Below are 24,886 nucleotides of genomic sequence, written 5' to 3' on the forward strand. Positions count from 1 at the left end.
CTCCCCAACCACTGCTTCCCTTTCATGCCCCTTGACTCTTATAACTGCCATCTGGTTTCTGCCTAAATTGTACGTAGCCTTTCGCTCCCTGAATTTGATCCCTTCCACCTTCACAATTTTAAAGATAGTATTCCAGCCAACATTGACAAAAGCTTTCTGCATGTCTACAAATGCTAGAAACTAATCTTCCCTGATTTCGGCTTCTACCAGTTTTTCCAGTTGTTTGTAAGGAATTCGTGTCAGTATTTTGCAGCCATGACATATTAAAATGATAGTTCAGTAATTATTACACCTATCGACATCTGCTTTCTTTATGATTGGAAGTGTCAGGGTATTTTACCTGTCTCATACATCTTGCTCACTAAATGGTGGAGCTTTGTCATAGCTGGCTGTCCCAAGAGGGTGCCATCATCATTTAGCATCATTTAACCATACAGTAAAGCTGCATGCCCTCAGGAAAAATTACGGTTGTGGTTTCACCCCTTGATTTCAGCCATTCGCAGTACCAGCACAGCAAGGCCGTTTTGGTTAATGTTATAAGGCCACATCAATCAATCATCCAGACTGCTGCCTCTGCAACTACTGAAAAGGCTGCTGCCCCTCTTCAGGAACCACATGTTTGTCTGGCCTCTCAACAGATACCCCTCCATTGTGGTTGCACCTACAGTATGGCTATCTGTATCCCTGAGGCACGCAAGGCAACCCCCCCCCCCCCCCCCCACGAATGGCAAGGTCCATGATTTGGGGGGTGGGTGGGTTATATATATTTTTTCTGCATGGGCTCTCTTCCTTTCCTCTGCCCATTTTGTTGTTCCTGCTTTCTTTGCAGCTTTGTTCTCTGACTTAACTGCCAAACTGTCAACTTTCTGCTTAAATATCTTTCTGTCCAAAATACCTGAATAATTTATCTGAACTTTTTGTAGGTCCTTTTTGACCTCTTGTATCCAAGGTATATTTTTAAGCCCTTCTATGTATTCAAGAATTTTGTGAATAAGTCTTGTTTTGGGAAGCCCAGAGACATTCCCATATTATTTTAATCGCCTTTTTCTAATGTCTGCTGCACGGTTGGACAATTTCTCAGCTGTCTGACGAGATTTTAGTCTATAGCCCTCTTCCATTTTCTTTGTCCCTAGTATCTTAGTGATGATTTTATGTTCTTCATTTAATAAGTTTTCTAGGTCACCTTTTATGTGGACTGTCAGGGTTTCACTAGCATACAGGACTTCAGGTTTTAATACTGTATTATAGTGCCTAATCTTAGTATTTTTGGACAAGCATTTTTTATTGTACACATTGTAGGTTCTTCCATAGGCTCCCTTTAGTTTTTGGAGGTGAATGTTTTGTGCTATTTTTTCTCGCCTCCACCATAAATCACCACCACCACCACCACCACCACCACCACCACCACCACCATGTACTGATATGACCGTATTTTGTAGTCAAGTTTTGGGCGTCAGTTTTTGTGGCAATGAACTTAGACTTTAGGAAAGATATTTGCAGACCAACTTTCTCTGCACATTCTTTAAGGGTTTCATCCTGTTTGAGTGCTGTTCTCTCATCATCAGCTAGCAAGGCTAAGTCGTCAGCAAAAGCTAAACGTGAAATTCTTGTCATCCTTGACTAGCCCCATCTGTATAGGGTTCCAGCAGTTTTTATTCTTCAATTCCTTTCCTCATTCACAGATGACCTTGTCCAGCACAAGGTTTAATAGGAGAGGAGACAGACCATCACCTTGTAAAATGCCAGTTTTGATCAGGAAGGGCTCGGATATTTCACCCATGAATTTCACCTTGGAGGTAGTATTGGTCAACATTTCTTTGATGAGGTTAAGGGTTTTTGGATCTAACCCCTGTTCTTCAAGATATCAAAAAGTGCTTGTCAGTCAACTGAGTCGTAAGCCTTTTTGAAGTAAACAAACATGCAAATTATTGGGCAGTATTTGACTGCTTTGTATTTTAGCATGGTCTTTAGATTGAAAATTTGTACTGTACAGGATCTACTGGGGTGAAAGCCACCTTGGTATTCACCAATTTTGTTTTCCAGTTGCTCTTGTGCTCTTTGAAGAAGAGAGGCTGATAGAAATTTGTATGTGACCTAAAGTAGGGATATGCTTTGATAATTATTTACATCAGATTTGTCTTCTTTTTTTTATAATGGATGAATAAGTGCACATTTCCATTCTGTCTCCCAAATATCTGCAATGATTTGGGTTAATTCTCAGAGAGAATTTGGTCTTAGAGTTTCAGGTAGCTCAGCAATAATCACACATTCACCAGATGTTCTACTGTTTTTTAATTTAATAATGTGTCTTTGAATTTCTTTTTGTGTTGGCGGTGGTGATCCAGGGTGTGTGGAAGTAGGTCTTCCTTTAGGAAAAATATATCACACAAACACAAAAAAGTACAGTACACAGCAGCACATCTGTTTACATAAGCTAGACTTATTCTAAACACCGAAAATCCACCTTAAATGGTGTATAAGGTACAACTGTAAGCAGGTGTGCGATTGTTACTGCATTTTTGTGATGTAAAAATCATCTTTGAGTGGTATAGATATATGGACATGGCCATTTGCACAAGGTGCTTTATGTTTTTTATAATGTTCTGTTTTTCATCCACATGACAACTTGGGATGATGGTCAACTTAAAATGAACATATTTCACAACAAAAAGATTTTTTAAGACCTGAAGATTACAGCAAAATGTGTTGAAACCACTTGTTTTAAATTAAGAAATGTATATCCACTCTTGGATTTTGAATGATTTTAGCAATGAAATATTTAAGAAACTGATATTCCAGTTTTGACCAAGTATCAGACTACTCTATTACAGCACTACAAAATAGTTAACATGTACAACTTTCTAGCTGCATGAATTATGAGGAACATTTTTTCAATACAATTACCAATTACAACAGTTCTACTCAATCCATTACAGGAATAGGACCAGCTCTCCTTGTGCATCTGCTATCCCTCAGTGCCCCGAGTTTACTGCCCTCCCACTCACAAATATTAATTTTATGTATTTTTCCTTCCTTCATTCATTCGAGCACTTTCGGATTCTGGTCATTACAACAACATTCAGTGCATCATCCACAATACATTCACTTAAAACATCGTTCGCTGCAATGGAGAATTTGTGGTTCGAGGACTGTACCAAAAATAATGCGAGACAGGTACAATTTAACCAGCAGATACTGGATGTCACACATGACATTTTTCCAAATCCAACTTGCTTTCGACAAAACTGTTGGATACCACGCTGTTCGCGCAAATGACTCATTTGACAATAGGATAGTGCTTAACACTTTCACTATCAAAAATTGAACACTACCCACCTTTCTCTACTATTTGCAAGCTTCCTCTCTCTCTCTCTCTCTCTCTCTCTCTCTCTCTCTCTTTTTTTTTTTTACTGATACTGAAATTGAATCCTCGCAATGTGTCATATTCAATACTCGAAGTCAATTCTTTTACTGCTAATCACAAGTTGACAAAACAAGTACACATGCTATTTGCTTTCAGAAGTTTGCACCTGTATATTCAGTTGTAAAGTATGAACTGTTTCACTTGCCATGTAAATATATAACACATTTTTGTCATTTTATTCTTATGTATTTAATAAAACTAGAATTTCCTATGTAACTGGACAGTATTAGTAAAATTCTGCCTGAATAATTAGCAATTTTCATAACAAAATTTAGTCATTATGTAGAACTAAAAATTATACCTTCATTTGAAAAGAGACCATCATTGTGTTCAGTAAGCAAAATTTCTACTGGAAAACTGAAGTATAATGCATCTGCACTCATTTTTATTCATTACTGAAAGATTTGGTACTAATTACTTTTCATATTTGAATGTAATTAAAATTCCATTATTCTGAAACATCAAAATGTTGGCATTGTGTCACTAAATCAAATCAAATTCTTTTACAGTTAAGGTAACACTAAAATTATCTGTATGTAACAGTTTAAATCCTAACACGGATAAACAGCAACATGGGGTCGTTGATGTCAAATAGCAATGGTATATGAAAAAAATATTATTTTGTCATACATTCAGTGACTTGAGACTGAAATCGTGTGTCGAGGCTGTACATAATTCTCTCTGGTGGCAGTTCCAGATCTAACTCTGTATAGTATGGTGGTTTTGTTAACATGTATTATGTCAGTCATTTTGAAATGATGATGAAAACAGAAGTGGAATAAAAAGTTATTTTTGAATACCAGGATACTCTCCTGAAAAGGACTCTTCAACTACACTGCTGCGTCATGTAAAAAAATGATCAACGAAGGACACAGGAGTTCCTCTCCTCAAATGGGAAGAGAATATATTGCAAACCAAGTCAAACAATATTTGTGAGGTTTGCAAAGTAACTTTCCAATCATTATTCGACATACTAATTTAAGAGGCACATCAGAACGAGACCAAATTTTACCTGCACTGCACACTGTGCTGCAATGACACCATCCACTGGGGATTCGGCAAATGGGTCGAAACTTCGGTCGGCCCTTCTCATGAAGTCCGGCTTGAGCAGGTAGCCGCAGTTCCCGTTGTACTCAAACTTCCCCTGGTTCAGCTGCATGGGCAGGTCGGACGTCTGGAAGTTCAGCGACACCATCTGGCAGCCCGCATTCCAGAAAACCTGTGGCACGTTACAATTTACAGTACTACTTCCTTGTCACAGTTTCTCTGTCTAATTACCTAAAAATTTAAAACAGAAGATCATTAAGAGCTAGCTACAGATTGTGCAGTGATGTACACAACTGTCAAAGTCAAAGCTAATTTTACATTTACAGGGCCAAGCACAAATTTTTGACATCTGCATGCAAATGTATGGTTTTCTCCAGAATTATGTACAGTAGGATTAAAAGGCAGCTAGAAAGAGGGGTAGGTTAATACCAGAGAGGCCTCAGGTCCTGCGGAGGCTGCGCACGACAAATCATCACTTCTAAATTAATCTCACCATGTCACAGGTAGTGAAATGAGTCTCTTGCAATAACTATTGAAGATTCTAAGAACACATATGATTGTGTGCACAGAAAAATCATCTTAAATTTCGGATTCCACCAAAAATTAGACAAACTGGTGAATTCACCTTAACTGCTACAAAATCTAAATCCAAATCAGAGGTGAATTTTCCAAAGCAGTTCTTATGAAAACTAGATTAAGACAGGGAGATTGCAAGTCACCATTGTCTTCCAACTGTGCCTTGGAATATACACAGTTACCCGTAAGTAACTACAGGCTTTCAGAAGACAACTGTATGTCCTCAGATTCCCTAAATGTGAGCAAGTTGTGACCATCCAGTGACAATTTTGTACCAGACATAAGGTCAAAGCTCCAACAAACAGAACAAACTACAGGTGGTGCAACACATTCCGCAAGATTGGCAGTTTATGTGGTCCAAAGAGAAGGGGCTGGCCAGGATCTCTGGCAGACAAGGTGGAGCATGGCGGGAATCATTCCACAGGAACATGCAGAGGACTTCGGGCACTGCAGTTGAGTGCCTGTTGCATTCTAAGCACACGTCCACATGTAAAACCCTGCTCTTGTGTGTTCTTACTACTCCAGACAATGACCTTAGTTCTGACTTTTGCAATGACTTGCAGCAACCGCTGGAGGAAGTGGTTTTTCACACAAGATGGTTTGAAGTGGTTTTTCACACAAGGTGGTTTGAAGTGATGGAGCTATGTTTCATTAGAAAGTGTATGGCAATAGTTTGACTATCATATTGACTGATCCACTACACTTAAGAGTGCAGACACGTAAACTATTTCTTCTTCTTCTTCTTCTTCTTTTTCTTCGTCTAGTATTTTGGCCATATACATTTCAGCCAACTTTAGAGTGAGCCAACACACTGAAGCTACAGCACTTGTTCCATGAAATGGAACTGGAAAGGGGCACCCAAACAGATTCATGAGAAGGACTACTAAGAAATTAGACAACAGTAAGAGCAAATACATAGATCACAGAAATCACAGAAGACATGACACAACTAAAAATTACAAAGGAAAATACAAAAAAATAAAAAGGATAAAATCAAGGAACTAGAGACAAAAAACCAGACTACCAAACAAACTCAACAGGCAGATCAGAGGAGAGGGCGATTTGAGAGGGAGAAATAAAGTTGAGATTCAAGGGAATGGCAAATGGGCCAACAGGAAAAAAATCCATTTTGTAAAATTCACTAAAATGGTCCTATGTTAATAAATAAATAATAAATAAATATGAGCTCATATAATGGCCACAGTTACACCTTATTATTAACAAAAGCTAAATGCAGTGAGTGTTTCTTAAATTATTTTGCTGCGTTAATACGGTTAACACGTTCCGAGATATCTCAAATTGTTTATGCAGTAACTATGCAACAGAAAAAAATGTTCATGTAAGAGCTTCAGTTTTCAGTGTGTATTATTTGCATTAAAATATACACAGACTGATTTTAAAAACTGAGTTTTACTGATTTATTTTTAAAGGGACATAACTTTATTTTTATATTTCTTGTTGTCACAGAACACAAAAGCTAACTAATGAACTGCAGAGACCAAACCATAGAAATAATTAATTACTCCAAATTATTTAAGCTTTGCCTCATCCAGTTCTAGAACAACTGAAAAGTTTTGATGGATCAGTTGGTTCAAAGTTTGGAGTTGGAAGTTCAGTGACTTGTCAAAACACCGCCATCCACTACTGAATTACCGCTCCAGTGTCAGTTGCACATAGGGCATTTTGGGGACTGTGCCCTACAACTTACTGACACTTTCCCATCACTTTGTCACTCCACACTCTGTCCCAAAACATATGTGGCCCTGCTTCTGCTCACCATTCTTTCCCTCTACATGTTCCTCACAACTGTGAACAGTACTCTATTTGATACACAGTGCAGGACATTGTATTTATTAGCAAGTGCATTCCAAACATATTCATCCACAACCTATGGCACAACCTCGTTTAGAGTTTTCTTATTCACATCCTGGAATTCTACCAGACACCAAGGCATTCAGCTATGAGGTAGTTTCCTCATCCTGAATCTGGGCACATCAACACCGCACTACCTACTACGGTGCCGAATACAGAATATATATTATAGTATTATAGGCTACTACATGTGAGAGAGAGAGAGAGAGAGAGAGAGAGAGAGAGAGAGAGAGAGAGAGAGAGAGAGAGAGTTGGGGGGGGGGGGGGGGTTCATTCTTTGATGAGAAGTGGCAAAAAGGGATGATTCTACAATTCTACACCTGTGATTTTTTTTGCAAGTAAGTTGACAATCAGTATACAAATTTTTCCAGAGATTTTGACACCACACAGTGTAAACACTGCAAAAATAAGAAGTTTATGAGTGTTCCCGATATTTCATAAATAGATATGAGAAATTTCATTATTTTGGAGCACATTCTCTCACACTTTATCTCAGAGAGTTTAATCATAATTACACTACAGTGTGCACATTTTCTTGTAATGTGTTGAAATTAAACATCATTCTGCCTAACTACATGACTCCTAATTCAAATAAAACATTCCTTAAAATTGGCTGCAGAGATACGGCTGTTAGAATCTAAACTGAATGAGCACTTACAGAATGCCTTAAGTAAAGGCAGACAAAATCACCTCCTACTTCAATATACTTTTGATTTCTGTTGCAAAAGACATCTTTGGATGGAATACAATTCCTGGGCACCATATCATAAAAACACAAATAAGTCCTCCCAATCTCATATTCTGCAGTTAGGACACCATCCAGTGCTTTCCCTGCAAGCAGCAGAATCATTTAAAACAATAGAAGTTCAAATAAAACAATTACCTGCATCAGTCACTCTTTTTATTTCGTCTTTTAACATGCTCCGAGAGTTTACACTCTCATTTTCAGGTGGAATAATGATTGTGTGTTACATATTTGCTAGCTGAATGCAGCCAGTTGTTTGTCATGGTTTTGTTTTGAATCTGTTACAGTACACAAGCAAGCACATGTGTAACACAATATCATTGTTCCACCTGAAGATGAGTGTTTATTCTCCTGTAACACATCTTTGGATGAAATAAAAAGAGTGACTGACACAGGCAATTGTTTTATTTGAACTTTAATTCTCATGAACAGTCACAGATCCTTACGACATAAAACAACAGCATTTGAATAAGAAAATCTGTCCTATATACCACTTTGGCATACCGAACACTTGCAAATATGTACGGCATACTTAAATGAAACAGTAGACACGACCAACAAATCACAATCACAGTTGAAAAATTCTGTTACATAAACTCAAGCACATCTTCACAACTGGAGCTTCAAAACAAATATGACACTCAATAAATAAAGATGTAGTAAATGGAGTACCACAGTGTGAAATGAAAAATCGTTTCTGTAGTCCACCATATGTCTGTAATTGATGAATATTGGACACACACTATATAGAACATTTCATTCAAATTAACTGCTACACAACAGGAAATGGGAAATCAAGTGACAGTGTTCCCACTTTTTACGACAGTCACAGCACCCGTCCCCCACCACAAACACTGCTTGCTCTTCAGTTTACAGACAGGCTATATCACTGCAATTCACAAACTAGCGACTTAATAAAATCAATGAGCTATACCTGTGGCATGTAGTTGGAGGAATCAGCTCGAGTTCCTTTAGGGTAAATTCGGCTCATCTGGCGCTTGTTGTAGTTGACGAACTCGATCGCCTGCGATTTCAGGTAACCGAGTCCCGCAGTCTCGGCAAATGATGACATGTTGTGATGAATATTCTTCTCTGAGAACACAAAAACAATTTCAGTACTGCTAAATGGCTGCCAAATTATCAGGTACCAGTAAGCAAATTATCTTTATAAATAGGTACCACACACTGCTAGCATGTACAGTTACACACTAACAACCAGTACAAAAGTGCACCGCGGAGGACAAATGGTACTCCCAACTCCCATCCTACCACTTAATGGGACTCCTCCCAGTTCCATTTGCATATGGAATGCAAGAAGAATAAATTCCCAAATGTCACTGTGCAATCTGGAATTATTCTAATCTGATCTGTGGTTAAAAATAAATAAATAAATAAATAAAAATTTTCATGCAAATTTCATGTATGGGGAGGAAAATTGTCTCTCAAGAAGCTCCTGTTAAATTAACAGGAAGGAGGAGAGCATTTTGCAACAACTTCTCTTTCCTCTCAGCTGAGATAACTCGTATAATTAACACACTTTGAAATGAAAAAGTTTCATATCAGCGCACACTCCGCTACAGAGTGGCTGTGGCTAAGCCATGTCTCCTCTATATCCTTTCTTTCAGGAGTGCTAGTTCTGCAAGGTTCACAGGAGAGCTTCTGTAAAGTCTGGAAGGTAGGAGACGAGATACTGGCAGAAGTAAAGCTGTGAGTACCGGGCGTGAGTCGTGCTTCGGTAGCTCAGATGGTAGAGCACTTGCCCGCGAAAGGCAAAGGCAAAGGTCCCGAGTTCGAGTCTCGGTCAGGCACACAGTTTTAAACTGCCAGGAAGTTTCACATCAGCGCACACTCCGCTGCAGAGTGAAAAACTCATTCTGGACACTTTGAAATATTTAGTATTTTAAAATTTGTGATTTATACAGATCAATAAAATTAAAATCCAACGGTAGGTTAAGCCATCAAAATACCATTAGCCGATGACGTCATTAACAGAGATGGAGGTTTTCCTTTAAGCAAGATATAGAACCCTATTTTATCTGATATAAATCAACAGTAGTCTGGTTTTCGACCCGCCACATTTTAATTTGCAATTTATCACTTTCGCCAGTTTTTACCGCTGGTTTTCGACCCGCCACATTTTAATTTGCAATTTATCACTTTCGCCAGTTTCTACCGCTGGCGGCGCTGCAATTCTCCGCTTCACAGGGGGCAACTCTTCCGTTTCTCGTGCAGGCACAGTGGCCTGGACCTGGGGTATAAAGGAGCCACCGTTTCTGAAGTTCGTTCAGTTCTGGCGTGATTGTGTCTCAGTGATCGCACCTGAAGATGGCGGCCATATGGATCGTCAAAATATCGTGTATTGAAGACAATTATATCCGACAACATACCAATGAAGAACATAATCATACTTTTGCCTTATTTGCAGAAAAATATTTTTATCATGGCGCAATGCAAAAATTACTGCATATTGGGTGCTCTTTCACTTATTCTCTCGCCCTTGTGGCCTGCCCCACCTTGCCGTGTCCCTATACACAATGCTCACACCAATAGAATGACCTACACAGCAAGCATGTGGAGTCAGAGAAACAGGTGCAATCAACTGACGGCTGTCCCCTACCATTCGACTCACAGAAACATCGATCACAAAGTAATTTTAATCTGAGTACAGTAGTAATATTGTCTTCCAGGTCACTAATACACATCAACAGTTGCACTCCCAACTAGGGATGGGAAAAACCTACCGGATAAAACTTATATTGGTATTTTAGTTCTGAATAACCAGTACTTTTTGGTATTTGTTTGGGCTCACTTGTAATAGGTTTATTTTTTATTTTTTGCTAATAACTGGGTAAAGAACCAAAATATCAAATAGCCACAGCAGCATTGCATACCTCTCTTGAAAAACAAGTAATTTTTATTAAGAAAATTTCCATTGCTTTGAAATATTGTGTTGTAGCAGAAAATGGGTAAAGAAATCAGTGCTATTTCGATAAGGCTGACACAACCGAGCAACAAACGCATGGCGTAAGAATTTGTGCAGCATCACCTTAAAATAGATACGCTGGTACATGCTATGTGCAAGACTTGCCCCATCTAGTCTGTACGGTAGTTTCTCACTGTCGTGGTCAGACATCAGTTTTACGAAATAATGGCACCATCCCTTGTCTGGAAGTATTTTATTAAGTGCAGTATTAATGAAGTACAATGCTCCATTTGCTTTAAAAGATAAATAATGGGAGGAGTCACAACAAACTTGCAAGTTAATATAAGGAGACAATTTGAAATTTAACACTTCATTCATAGCTTACTATAAAATTAGAAAGCAGCTGATATGCTACCTATGTCTACACAATATGCCTTTATCTGCTTGTAGCCCTCAAAAATGGACAAATTAACACAAAAATAGTTCTTCAGCCTCAGTTTTCACCCTTTAGCACTGACTGTGTGTAATGCAGAAATAGTGATACTACAAACCTTGATTGCAACATGTTTTGGGCAGAGTTTGAAAAAATTAGAACCAATGAGAATATGGGTGATTTTTCATAAAAATCAATCATTTATCACTTTTCGAAAAAAGCAGAAAACAGTGGAATGGTCTTCTTTTATTTACCTGTTCAATTTAATATTGCGATTCTATGCATCTTGAAACTAATAGAGTCATAATTTTTCAACCTCTGTTCGATTTCTGCATTTATTACAGCGAATAACAGGAAACCAAAAACTGGTTACTTCAGAAACCCGATATTTTGAGTGGTAAGTGCCAGATTAAAATGGCATTGGGGAAAAAAAACAATATAACTGAAAACCAGTTGTTTCAGAGATAACTGCCACCCCTCTGAAGTTACTTCTATCAATGACATTCCATCTGAGATAACATGCTGCATCATCCTTATAAAGAAATCCTCAATCCGGTCAGAAATTTTTCATTTGACAGCTTATGTGTATCTTATTTAATTAAATAAGCATTGATACAATACTGAAACAGAAGCATTTTGTAAGTCAGGATACAATGTATTCACCTGATTGTCTTGATCTGTGGCTTTTCACTGCCACATTTCTTATTTAGACTTTACACTTGTAAAACATTTTCTTCCAGAGCACAGCAGAAAAGCTCACATTTATCTCCACACACGTAATAGGTAGTGTACCCATGACTTCAGACTTCAAGCTGTACTGTGACAACAGGTATAATGCAGCTAATTTTAAGACTTAAGTAAACTAAATTTACAGAATGCAGTCATTCATTCAACAAGAAATCCAGTCCTAATAAGTCATTCACTGCAAATGTAATACATAACAGAAACATAAAAATATGATTTGATAATACAATTAAAATGATCACTTATATTGACCAAATCTATGCACTATATAATTACTTTTGTGATGATTTCCTAGGACACTTTTCTAAGACACTCAGTAAAAGGGAGAGGGGTCACAGTTTTTTTTTTTTTTTTTTTAAAAACTAAAAATATACTCTTTTATCCAGACACATCCTCATGGCATTCAATGGTCATATTGCAGTTAGTCAGTTAAGATTCTAATGGATCACCAGCAGAAATAAAAATATAGAAAAGAGAAAAAAAAACAAAATTATTACTAACTAACATTTTAATATTTTTGAAGAGCCAATTTCCTATTGATATCTTCTGTCAATTGCATCACACCATAATCTGACATGGTGCCTTATAAGAAAACAGTTGTCACTGTTAGGTGCTCTACACGTTGCATAAGGACCAATGGAAATTCTGCAGATGCGCAAGGCATGGCAGACATAGCCGTTCCTCCTGATTGACTCACCCATACGTGACGACTGCACAACTTCAACAAAAAGGAACAATGAGGAAATACGTGCCCATCCATAGATTGCAAACCCTAGTGGCTGCATAGTTCTTTTGTCATTTGTGTTCTGGTGCAACCACAAGTGCCAGAATGAAGATGGAGAATGCCATAGAAGAGAAGGTGGTGAAACGATGTTGGCCAATGGTGCACTGTTAGGACTGCACTACGACAGGAGAGGCTTCTACAAGAGGAAGATATAAGCACCGCTTCTGCCAGCCTCGGCCGCTCAGGATCAGCTCAGATTCGGGAGTATTTGCACAGGACTTAATGCGGCCTAGCAGAGAACGCTACAGTAGCAGTTATTAGTGATCCACAAACTGTGTGACAAACTTGCACAAACATTGTATATAGCAAAGGACTCCGATTTATACTGCATGTCACCCATTGCTTGTGACACGTTCTTATAAATACAAGTATTGTCAAACTTCTTTACTGAAATAAAACTACTAATATTATTTGCTTAAACAGTTGTATAACATTTAGAGAATGCAGCATCTCTTAGGCACCCTATATGCGATGAGTGGGCAGAACCCCACAATTTGTGTTTTGTTTTTCATTGAAAAGAGTTCTTTGTTGACAAAATTCTGTAGTTTCAACAATTATGTTTTCAGTTATGCTCAGTTTCTTCTTTTTTTTATTTGCACCCTAATTACTGTAATGAAATAATACACATATCTTGCACACGTGAGCTAAGCAAAGCTCATGGCTGCTACGAATACAACTGTTCCAGTTTTGAGCCAAGTAGCACGAGCTAAAGAGACACAGCAGTCCAAGCGTTTTTAGGTGATTACAATGAGTGCTTGTCGACGATTCGATGTGTTACTCTTGTAACGAGGTACTGGCTATATTTTTCTTTTTTTTTCTTTAGCTAGTATTTTTCAGTATGTTGATAACTATAGACACTTACTAGTAATTTTGGGTTTTTGTCTTTTCTAGATTTTTAGATCTGATGATCATTCGTCAGAGTCATAACTGGCTAACTGTGATAGATATATCAAATGTGATCAAGGCATATGTGAGTAAAAAAACATTTCAAACAAATCTCTTGCTAACTACTGACTAAATGTTCCCGTAGCACAAAATATGAGCACTTACTCTCCGCAACATCAAATCCTTGGAACTTGATGGGCTGGGCATAATTGACCATGGAGGAAAGCCAAGGGTGGACATTGGTGGTGGAGCCCGTGTACGGCACGTTCACTGGGGCACCGCCCTCGGGTGCAGCCACCTCCTCCGGAACTTCCTGTGGACACCGAAAGTGATCAGAACAGTCGCAGACAGTCACAACAGCTAATGTTGTATTAGAATACTGTTCAAAATTTCTCTTACGTTATCTGCATGTTACCCTTTTTATACTTTTTATCTGAGTCATAATCAGAATTTTGTTATCTCACTGCATATGTGAGTATTTAAATATTGTTGTCTCTTAAATTTGTGATTTAAAAAATACAGGGTCATCTTATACTTGCAGATTATGTTATTGCTCCTGAGGTCAATGTTTTTATGTCATGAAATAAATTAATATAGGGGTCATCTTACATTTACAGATCAAGCTTTGGCAACTGAGGTCATGTGAAGATTTATTTTGAAGACTTCAGAAGGGCCAGAGAAGGAACCGTGACAGCAGGTGAGTTGAGAACTAGAAAAGATGTGGAGAGGGATATGGTGAGAGGGCAGCAAATTTCATTGTGCTGCTACCGTCTGAGTGTAGCATCATGCATCTTTGTTTCTTATGAACATCTACCACATTTAAATTGCAGTTTGCCCAAAGCCACTGAAGTTGTAATTGAACTGACTTTAAAACAGGGCAATATTCAATAACACAATTCTGCAGGAGACTGTAAAAGTCTAGATAGAGGGCAGTGATAACCATACATGTTTTGTGTGGCAATGTTGTCAACGCTCAACCTGAGGTACAATGGCAATGAAAGGGGACAAATAAGCTGTAAATTCCTTGATTAAAAACAGTGACTTACATAGTAAGCAAAAAAGAAAGTCAAGATAAAAATTAAGGTAAATGATTTCCTTTTGTTTATTTTATTTCAACTTATATTATCAAAATACAAACAATCAATAAATAGCAAAAGTTTGGAATAGGTATAATGTTAATGAATTTAGGCACATTCTTTATATCAATAAAACATATCATAACTTTAGTTAGTGAGAATACCTTAAAAATAAAATTTCCTCGAGAGACTTTCTTATTTAATTATTAATTTACTTTAAGAAAAACTGAAAGAAAAGGGGCCATCTTATACTCACTAAAAATAGTAAATCACTGATTTAATACACAAGAGTGTCTGTAATGTAGTATGACACACACACACACACACACACACACACACACACACACACACACACACACACACACAGAGAGAGAGAGAGAGAGAGAGAGAGAGAGACTGTCAAGAAAGCACAAATTAATTTTAAGTTAGAACAATCTGTACAAATTTACTATATTACCTCATGCAGCCATTTCAGCATCACAGTCAGTCTTACTACAGCTGTTACACACCTTAACAAGGGGCTCGAGGAGGCACTGATCATGGAGGGTGTGGTCACATTGCACTGGTACGAGATGAGACTACTGATAGACTGTGCTTCACTAGGCATAGCCTGCACATCAGTAGGTACGGGGAGAGGAGGCTGGCTAAGCTTACAGATGGCAGTGTAATGAGGTTTAGCGGGATCACTACATTTTATCAAGATATAAGAAATAATAGAGATAAAGTTATTGAATTGCTTGTTGATGTTGACTCTAACATCGTTGGTATATCAGAGCACCACTTCACTAATGTGACAATTCAGAAGCTTCCTATGTTGGGAATGGATTAATTTTTCACATGTCACACACATAATGTTAGCAGCAGCAGAGGCAGTTAGACAGTTAGTCCTAATCTAGGTCAGTCTTATAGCCATTCACTGTAAACTGCAGACATATCAGGCCCTAGTAAAGTGCGTCACTGCTTCGCAGAAAACTTGATTACTGCACTCAAGTTGTGACAATGGCTTTCCCACAGAACTACTTTAGCAAATTCAGGAAACACTTTGAATGTCACTTTCTTGTTACGCAGACAGTGTACAAATGTCACTATTGACAAGCAATTATCTACACTTAAAATACAGCCATTCAGTCGAAAATGAGATCATTTACAAAACTGTCTACTTCATGCAGCAGCCTGCAGATTGCTGCTTTCTATTTCCGAACTACTGGTTTCTGATGATGTCACCCACCTTCAGATCTGTTAAACAATAAAATAAATTACAATTATTTCTAATCCTTTGTTTATAAAGCTCAAAATGTTTTAAATAAATTAGTTACAATACAAAAGTTGTGTAACATATCATATGCTGAAGTAGTAGTTGTTACATCTAAAAACAAACCCATCAGTATAAGCCAGTCAACTGACGGTTCCTTTATAAGAGGTTGGTAATGTAACTGCAACAACTACAATATATGGTATGTTACACAACTATCGCACTGTAGCTAGTTTTCCAAAAAAAAAAAAAAAAATTAACCTTTATAAATGAAGAATTAGAACAAATTGTAATTATTATAGTACAGAAGTACTGTAACAAATTTTAAGTCTGAGAAGGCTGTGTGAAGAATCGCAGTTTGAGGGGAGCCTTTGTGATCGATTCCTGTTTGATCTAGGATCATGGGATGAAAAGATTTTGGATTAGCCTGGACCAGTGGCCACTTGGATAGTCCTTCAAACTACTGTCTTACTATAGCTATGTTATAGTAAATTAAGCAAAGTTTGAACAACTAAGTGGAGCTGGCACTCAGGCAAGTTCTTAAAATCAATTAATTCCTTTTGCAAAAAGATGTTAGCTGGGCTAAAATTAATGCTCAGCTAATGGCACCATTTGCGCATGTACCTTTTGGATTTTACATGCAAAAACATTTTGTTCTGGGATATTTCTAAAGTGTGCCACCTCTGTACTTTAAACTTATATGAATCAGTTCATACTTTGCACTAAGGTAGATAAATGGATAAAGTCACAAAAAATTTGTTTTATTCAATAATCTTTATCCATTGTTGAGCTATGATGGTATAAAGTTGAGGTAAATTTAACACACAAAAATCATTCTTATGTGAATGAAATATGCAGAAATGGTTTAAAGTGATTCAAATAAACGGAAAGCGCATTCTTATGATAAAACTGGAAACTTGCTTTCAAAAATCTAGCTTTATTTAGATTTTACTTGCAAAAATAAAATAAAATAAAATAAAATAAATAAATAAATAAATAAATAAAAGTTTTTTTTTCCGGAGTAGTTATGGGTGCCACTTTCATGTTTCAAACATGTACAAATCAGTTCAAATTTTGTAAGAAAGTAGACAAATACATATAGTTAATGATCATCCTGTTGTTTTGTGCAAGCTTTGTCCACGCCTACAATGTAAGCAACATGGTTTGGAAGACAATAAAAAAAACTGACGAATCGTTGGTACAGTCAACAAAAATCTACATCGGTTGCCAAGCTGTGGCAATTCGGAATTATAGTACAGTAAATGCTGGGAACCAGAATGAAAAATGCTCCTATCATAGCACAAAAAAGGCAAATATGTCCTGGCACAAGTTATGGATGTATAAGAAGGGAACTAGCTTAATGACTTTTCTGGTAGCTTAAAAGATATTGAAATCAAAACATCTGACAGACTTTTTTACGAGTTAACCCTACCTCCCCCATGCAGTGAGCTCTCTTAGCTGCAAGATGTTGGCAATCGCATTTTGCAATTTATACGTTTAAGTCTCTGATCCTGTGCCAAAAATGCAGAAGATTCGCAAAGTCTTAATAAACAATATGTAATATCAAGCGGAGAAGAGCACAAATGTAACAGATGAAAAAGTTTTTATCAAGGGGGATGGGGAGGGGGGGGGGGCTGGCGATAAAATTATTTGTTCCTTGGTGAGTGGGGTCGAGAAGGAAGATGACATCACATATTGTTACTTTACTTGGCATGCGGCATTATATTACACGACACGGGTACAAACACTAACAAGCAAGCCTGATAAGTTGAAAAACTTCTTTTACATCCTTACCTGTCCTTAAGACATATTTGCCTTTTTTGTGTTACGATGGAAAAATTTTTCATTCTCGTTTATTTCATTGTTTAACAGATCTGAAAATGGGTGACAATACCCAAAACTGCTAATTTGGAAATAAAAAGAAAATCTGCAGACTGAATAGATCATGCATTTTTTAATACAGAATAATCATCAATATCTTCCACAGGAAAAATTGTCCAGTTTTGATGAAACAATGTATTTTTGGAATTTATCAATTTGTTTCCGCTGCGGGAATGGACAGTCCTCAGTAAAATACAAATAGGGAAAGGAGTACAGGTGAAAATTCACCAAAAAGTCGGGGTGTCGTCCCCCTCCAGAGTGAACTATAATACAGACAGACGTGCACACACACTCCGTCTACTCACCGGCTTGGGCTCGCCAGGTGCCGAGGCGTCCTCCTTCTCTTCGTCCTCTATGACGAACTGCCCCTGCCGGAACAGCTCCAGCCCCTGCTTCTCCACGTCGGGCTTCAGCCTCTTGTTTTTGATCATGATTTTGTTCTTCAGCGCACTAGGTGGCGGCAGTGGCGCTCCCGGTTCCAGCTGGCTCCGCACACAAAACAGAATATTAACACGTCTGTCTCGGTTCTCGACAGAGCAGGTGTGCTATTATGAATTAAACACACACTCATCACTGTATATATACGGACGATTATTGACATAGGCCTTTGGAGAACCGATAGTTTTGAATTTAGAGATAAATGTTATTACACCACGTCTTCACTCAGGGTGTATACAAGGACAAAAAATCCCAGATTTCTCCTGGACTTCCCAGTTAATAATACTCTTCTTCCCAGGTGAAAGTACATTTTACCATGTAAAGTGAAAATATACTTTGCCTCAGAGCTGTAAAATTTATCAATCCTTTCAACTGTAAAGATTTTATACACTGATCACTGATATAGAACTTCTCGGCACTTTCTTTTTTTTAAGGTCTTCAATGCGCGACAACATATACACTGGATATTTTTGTATTACAGAAGAATAAATATGAATTCCACCAATATAGCACTGTAGCTTCCAAAGAACTGAAATCGAGATTGCGATGCACTTTTGTTAGCCAATCGCAGCTTGTGTCCTTTGATTTCACCAGCCCACGACAGCAGATATTCAGAGCCTACGAAATGATGCATTCAGCCAATAGTGACATCACTGTTAAGTAGTGCAAACACGCAAATATCAGATGCAAAGTAGCCAGTGAAACAGAGAGGAAAAAGCAGCGCTTAATGTATAAGCGGTAAACAGTTCCAACTCTTCAAGTCAGAGAAGAGCTTTATCTAAAGGATAGTATGACTGGAAGGCTGATCTGAGACCCACCACCTGTATTTATGGTTGGACATTGCAAAATACACACCTGCATCCCATAGAGGAAAATATCACACAAGGGCTGCAACGACAGTACAGCACACGGAGAGCACTGATTAGATTATGAACAGGAGTCACAAAGTACAAAGTAAACATGGTTAAATGGGGCTACTTTGAATGTGGAGAAACACATACAATTGAACACTGGTTCATGTGGCCACACATGGAGCTTGTTTGCACAGCGGAATACCTATTTTGTGCAGTGACAAGGCCATTAAAGCTGCAGAGTTTTGGAAGAAAAGAATCTAGATATCTTGTCCGGACTTCGAAAGTAAGGCAAGTAAGCCCACAAACAGAAAAAGTTAATAGTTTAAATTAAAGTTCATACATTGTAGTTACAAAAAAGAACCTAAGCTTTCTGCATATAATATTGGCCATAATTTTTTTTGCTGTTTTTCCGACGGTTTGGTTATGTAGGATCCTAAGAGCAGAGCTTGAATTTCAGCAGCTGAGTATTTCTGACAAGCACAATTATAGATTTCACTGCTGTGCACTGAGCATTTCACGAGTTACCTGGCTGAATAAATGTTACATCGAGCACGTTGACTCTTCCATGGAAAGGCCATTTATGTGTGAAATTCCTCAAGAACTCATTTCACAATTTTTTTTTTTTGAAGGATAATTATACTTTCTGCCATCATTATTGTGCAATTTGTATTTTTTTTTTGGTCACGTTACCCTTCAAGATATAAAGATATATTGATTTCTCAGCCATAACGGTAATGCTGGTGACACTGACAGGCCTGCAATTTAGGCAAGCTGCTGGCCCATTTAATTATTTCCCTCACTTGTAAATTATTATTAATAGCTTAGATAATAGGCAATAGTAATTTTTTTTCTACAGTAAGGTCTGAAAGTCCTATCTCCTCCCTCCACTGTTTTGGTGATGATGATATGAAGGGCTTATTTCAATAGCGGTACAAGTCCATTACCTCCCCTTTTCTGCCTATAATGCTTCTGCAATTTATGTTCCAAACAAATGGAAAGAAATGTTTATCTCTAGCAAGAAGCCATTTGCTTGAATATTTCTGGTATCTCAACTGCAGATTTTTCAGCACTCGTTTAACTTTAGGACTCTGTATCTCACAATGAACAAAAATGGACTTGCACCACAATTGAAATAAGCCCTTCATTTCTTTTCAGACGGTGGACATAAGTACCTATATTGTGAAAGAATTTGTTCTGGTGAGTCATAGGATCATGGACGTGCACACACTGGGGAAAAAAAGAGTTGTGCAACGCGATTTTGTGTCACAATTCCACAAAGAAGATCCACCAAAGTGAATGGTGCTGCGATAGTAACAGAAGCTCTTTGGAAGGGGATCCATTCTGGATGGAATAGGGATTTTTTTCTGGAGCACAGAAAATCCATATTATTATGAGGAGTTAGAGAATAATACCCTACATGTTACGATATAGATTGCAATCTCCAGTAGGCACCTCACAGGGCTGTATTTCTTTGACAGTGCATTGAATCGACATTCTTACTTGCAAATGTTGCGAGAATGGTTTATTCCAGAGCTCCAGAGATTGAACATTCTTGATGACAGTTGGCTTCAAAGACAGAGCTCCTGCCCACTATGCTCTCAGAGTTCGAGAATTCTGGGATGAAGTGTTTCCCCAGATGTGGATAGAGAGAGGATCAGTACATCTGCCAGGGCCATCGAGTGGCTTCAGAGCATTCCGGATCTGTCATCGGGCGACAATTCCCTGTAGGGAATAATGAAGCAGCAGGTTGTCACAAAGCAATGATACCAGACAAATTATGAACTGAAGCAAGCTGTTAGGGAGGCAGTCAAGGAAATCAGACCACCTACGCATCAGAAAATTTCACACAGGACCTGGCGCTGTATCATTTTGTGAAAATGGTGTAATTTGGCCAAAACCTTTTGGAACAGTTAAATGAAACTGTGTAATCCTACCGGGTAGTCCGGCAGTGGCTCCTTGAGTAGCAGGTCCCCCAGGATGTCGTTGCAGTACTTGGCCAGTTTATACTGCTGGGCTTTGCAGCAGTGATTCTCGAATGACAGAATCACCGGGTACTCCGAAGTAACAAACGCAGTGTCTCGCAAGGCGTAAATCACATCCTGTTGGCAAAAATATAAAAGTCAGTGAGACCTGACAGCAACATGTGATGGAGAAAAGTGATCTTATGAATTGTAATAACTTTTTAAATAAATTTTACAAAATCTTAACAGTCTTGATCATAAAAAATTTATTACACTGCAATTGACTATTAGTTTAGTCTGCTAAAAATAATTTTCATACCTGAAATACAATTACCAACAGAAAACAACCATAAGTTAAATTTTTTCTCACAAACCTGGAGAACATACAGATTTCAAGGTTATGAACACCAACCCTTGAGCAGATTTTCACAGGTGTTGGGCATACTTTGTGCACATGCAAGGAATAGCTATCTTTATGTTACCAAGGTAAACATGTAAGAGGAAACTCTTAGTTTAATCCCAGTTTAATTAAACAATGATAAAATAAATTTACATAATATGTGCTAAAAGTGCTGTTTCATTAAACAACAATGAAAGAAACATTCATTATATGACTCTGTTGCCACAGACAGGTGATGCCCACAGTAACGATCCGCTCAAAGCATTACGTACTGCAGCTGCATCAGATCCCAGCCAGCCGTTTATTTGATTACTAATTATCTTTTAGACAATTGCCTCATTGTGGGATTGTCTTGCTAGCTAGTAATGTGGGTCATTTTCCTGCACGCATCGTAAATTTTTTACGACCTACCTCACTGTTTATTATATATTACTGCTGCTCACTTGGACTTAAAACAACGCAATTTACACAGTATTAGCCAAAGCAAAACAAAGGAATAGGTATGGGCTTGTGATTGTGAAATAACAATGGAAATTGTGCAAAACAGCTTTATACATAGGTGCATCTGCTCGAGGGTTAAACAGTGACAACATATCACTAGTAATAAAGACACTTTGTATACACACACTGTATGCTAGAATGCTGGCACCTGATATTGTGCCTTGGTACAATGTAACAATGCAAAACACCTATCATGCCAACAATAAATAATTTTAAGGCATTACAAAAATAGGCAAATTCAAATAATGAGAAAGTACTATCGTCATGAACTATTTCGAAGTTGTGGCATACCACTTGGGTTTTTCTGCAATGCAATGCTCGTCTGTATGTGTCCTGATCTGCCAAGCTATCACTGCAGCAGACGAGTTACTTCCATATCTTAGCAAGTAAAATTTTTTTGAGTGTTTATCATACAACATACGTGTCTCACTGCACACTATCATTTGCAAAACACATCATTTCAATATCTTGTACCATTTATGAGATACGATTTTTATGATCTTACGATCACATGATTCACTAAGCGCATGGACACGAATGGGCGTGTTGCGCCTGTCCATCTGTCAGATATAAAACCCAATAACTCAAGAAAGAAACTAGATAGTCTTCTGCTCTCAATTTTAAATAAAATTTTGACACCTTAACTACATTTCAATCACTGCAATGTGTGATCTAAGTTTACACAATGCGTTTTTACCTCTGCAAAATCTTTAAAATTTCACACAATGTTTTATTTAATTTGATGCAGCACAGTGACTGTGGCATATAATGAAAAGAAATTCAGTCCTTTATAAAGCGAAGATATCAGATTGTAAGATGTGCAAAAAATCAAATTTTTCACTTCACAGTTTTTGAAAAATCTGATGGTAAGTATTTTGTATGGATTGGAATCCTGCCACAGAGCATAGGCATCAGCATTTGCTGAGCAGTACAGCCATAACAAAAGCCATCTCAACATGGAACGCAAAGAGAACATCTGCAGCAGTAAAAGTTTAACAGACAGTTTGTCACACCAACAAAGTTACAGAGTGCAATTCTGAATCTGTGGGGATACACAAAACATTTTATTTCATTACAGATAAACGTATTCTTCTGTCAAAAATAAAAGGCATTACAACAGCTCAAAAATGTGAATTACTTTACAACAAATGGACATAAAAAATTTAACACATTAGGAAACACCCCACACTTATTAAGAAGTGTACCTGAGAACAAAGTTTGCACATCCTCATTACTAAATGTAATTCATCAATATGAAGAATGTGAACTGCGAAAATATGCGGAAAGTTGGTGAAGTCTGTCACTATTTGAAGCCATCAGAATGCTAACTGCAGTGTGTGCTTGTTGGCACCAAACAGAAACTGCAATCAAATGTAAAGACTGTGACAAGTATTATATTAGTCACACAGGCTATCTGTTTGAAACTCATTTTAAGGAGCACAAATACTCCCAGAACAGAACTGAATTTGGGATGCACAGAGCTAAGAGGGGCATGCAATGCAGGGTAAGAGGCATAATACGGAGGAGCTGCACAGTGCACCGAAAAGAAGAATGCTCAAATTGTTGGAGGAAACAGAAATCCTGAACTACAACTACATGAACAACACAAATTAATCAAAACTATTTTTTCAAAAATTTTGATGATCTTTAATAAATACATTGCAAGTTTGGAATCTGAAGAGTTTCAAGTAATGGTTTCAAATTCGTTCTGCACGGAATGCTGCAACTAGCACTATCATCTCCCGCATGTGCGCATCGACACTGTCTCTGCTGCCTACACATACTGGAAAGTGATGTCTCTATCACACTGGTAGACTGGCAGCCTCAAAAATTGTTATTGTAAATACTAGGTTATAACATTTTTTAGCTGTACTCATTTTTTTTTCTTTTTTAAATGCATATTACACTACTTGGTTTCGACTTAGTTTAAATAGTTGCCTTCTGATAGCTACAATATGCTCTTATATACTCCTGACATAGCCACTGCAAAACTGACCTTTGTACTGTGAGTTGAATTTTTCATTTATGTTCTCATATTACCATCATACTAATAATATTTCTACTGTGTTATTTGAATTGTAACTGTGATTATTTGAGTACCCCCTGCAGTTCTTCTGGCAATTTTTGATTGTAGCTGACAAGTGTACACAGCAGTGGGTGTTCTAATCATATCAAATGGTGAAGAACAAACTTGACAGAATTTGCTTTCTTCTGTATTCCACATGCTTGATATTGATAAGGCACAGTAGTCTACAGTGCATGTAGACAGAGTGTTTTCACCACAAGTGGTATGATGTTATTGTTTAATGTTAATTACCTTGAAATAAATTACCTGGATAAACTAAAAGAACCAGGGGTTGTAGAGAGTTTCAGAGAGAATATTAGGGAATGACTTACAATAGCAGTGGAAAGAAATACAGTAGAAGAAGAATGGGTAGCTTTGAGAGATGAAATAGTGAAGGCAGCAGAGGATCAAGTAGGTAAAAAGACGAGGGCTAAGAGAAGTCCTTGGGTAAAAGAAGAAATATTGAATTTAATTGATGAAAGGAGAAAATATAAAAATGCAGTACATGAAGCGGGCAAAAAGGAATACAAATGTCTCAAAAATTAGATCGACAGGAAGTGCAAAATAGCTAAGCAGGGATGGCTAGAGGACAAAGGTAAGGATGTAGAGGCTTATCTCACTAGGGATAAGATAGATACTGCCAACAGGAAAATTAAAGAAACCTTTGGAGGGAAGAGAACCACTTGTATGAATATCAAGAGCTCAGGTGGAAACCCAGTTCTAAGCAAAGAAGGGAAAGCAGAAAGGTGGAGAGTATATAGAGGGTCTATACAAGGGCGATGTACTTGAGGACAATATTATGGAAATGGAAGAGGATGTGGAGAAAGATGAAATGGGAGATATGATACTGTGTGAAGAGTTGACAGAGCACTGAAAGACCTGAGTCGAAACAAGGCCCCGGGGGTAGACAACATTCCATTAGAACTACTGACAGCCTTGGGAGAGCCAGTCCTGACAAAACTCTACCATCTGGTGAGCAAGATGTACGAGACAGGCGAAATACCCTCAGACTTCAAAAAGAATAT

The 24,886-nt window shown here is 37.8% G+C and overlaps 1 protein-coding gene across 4 annotated transcripts in view; it reads right to left on the reverse strand.

Annotated features, from left to right (window-relative positions):
• LOC126106314 (1-phosphatidylinositol 4,5-bisphosphate phosphodiesterase) overlaps window positions 1-24,886 on the reverse strand; it is a 409,255-nt gene that overhangs the window by 44,938 nt on the left and 339,431 nt on the right. For all 4 annotated transcript variants that reach the window (XM_049912540.1, XM_049912541.1, XM_049912542.1 and 1 more), the window contains 5 exons: window positions 20,869-21,033; window positions 17,948-18,124; window positions 13,599-13,746; window positions 8,599-8,756; window positions 4,437-4,643 (listed from right to left, as the gene is read on the reverse strand). In XM_049912540.1, coding sequence (XP_049768497.1) covers window positions 4,437-4,643; window positions 8,599-8,756; window positions 13,599-13,746; window positions 17,948-18,124; window positions 20,869-21,033 — 855 coding nt within the window. The remainder of the gene's footprint in view (window positions 1-4,436; window positions 4,644-8,598; window positions 8,757-13,598; window positions 13,747-17,947; window positions 18,125-20,868; window positions 21,034-24,886) is intronic.

The sequence above is a fragment of the Schistocerca cancellata genome, chromosome 10 (assembly GCF_023864275.1).
Source record: "Schistocerca cancellata isolate TAMUIC-IGC-003103 chromosome 10, iqSchCanc2.1, whole genome shotgun sequence".
NCBI classification, from domain to species: Eukaryota; Metazoa; Arthropoda; class Insecta; order Orthoptera; family Acrididae; genus Schistocerca; species Schistocerca cancellata.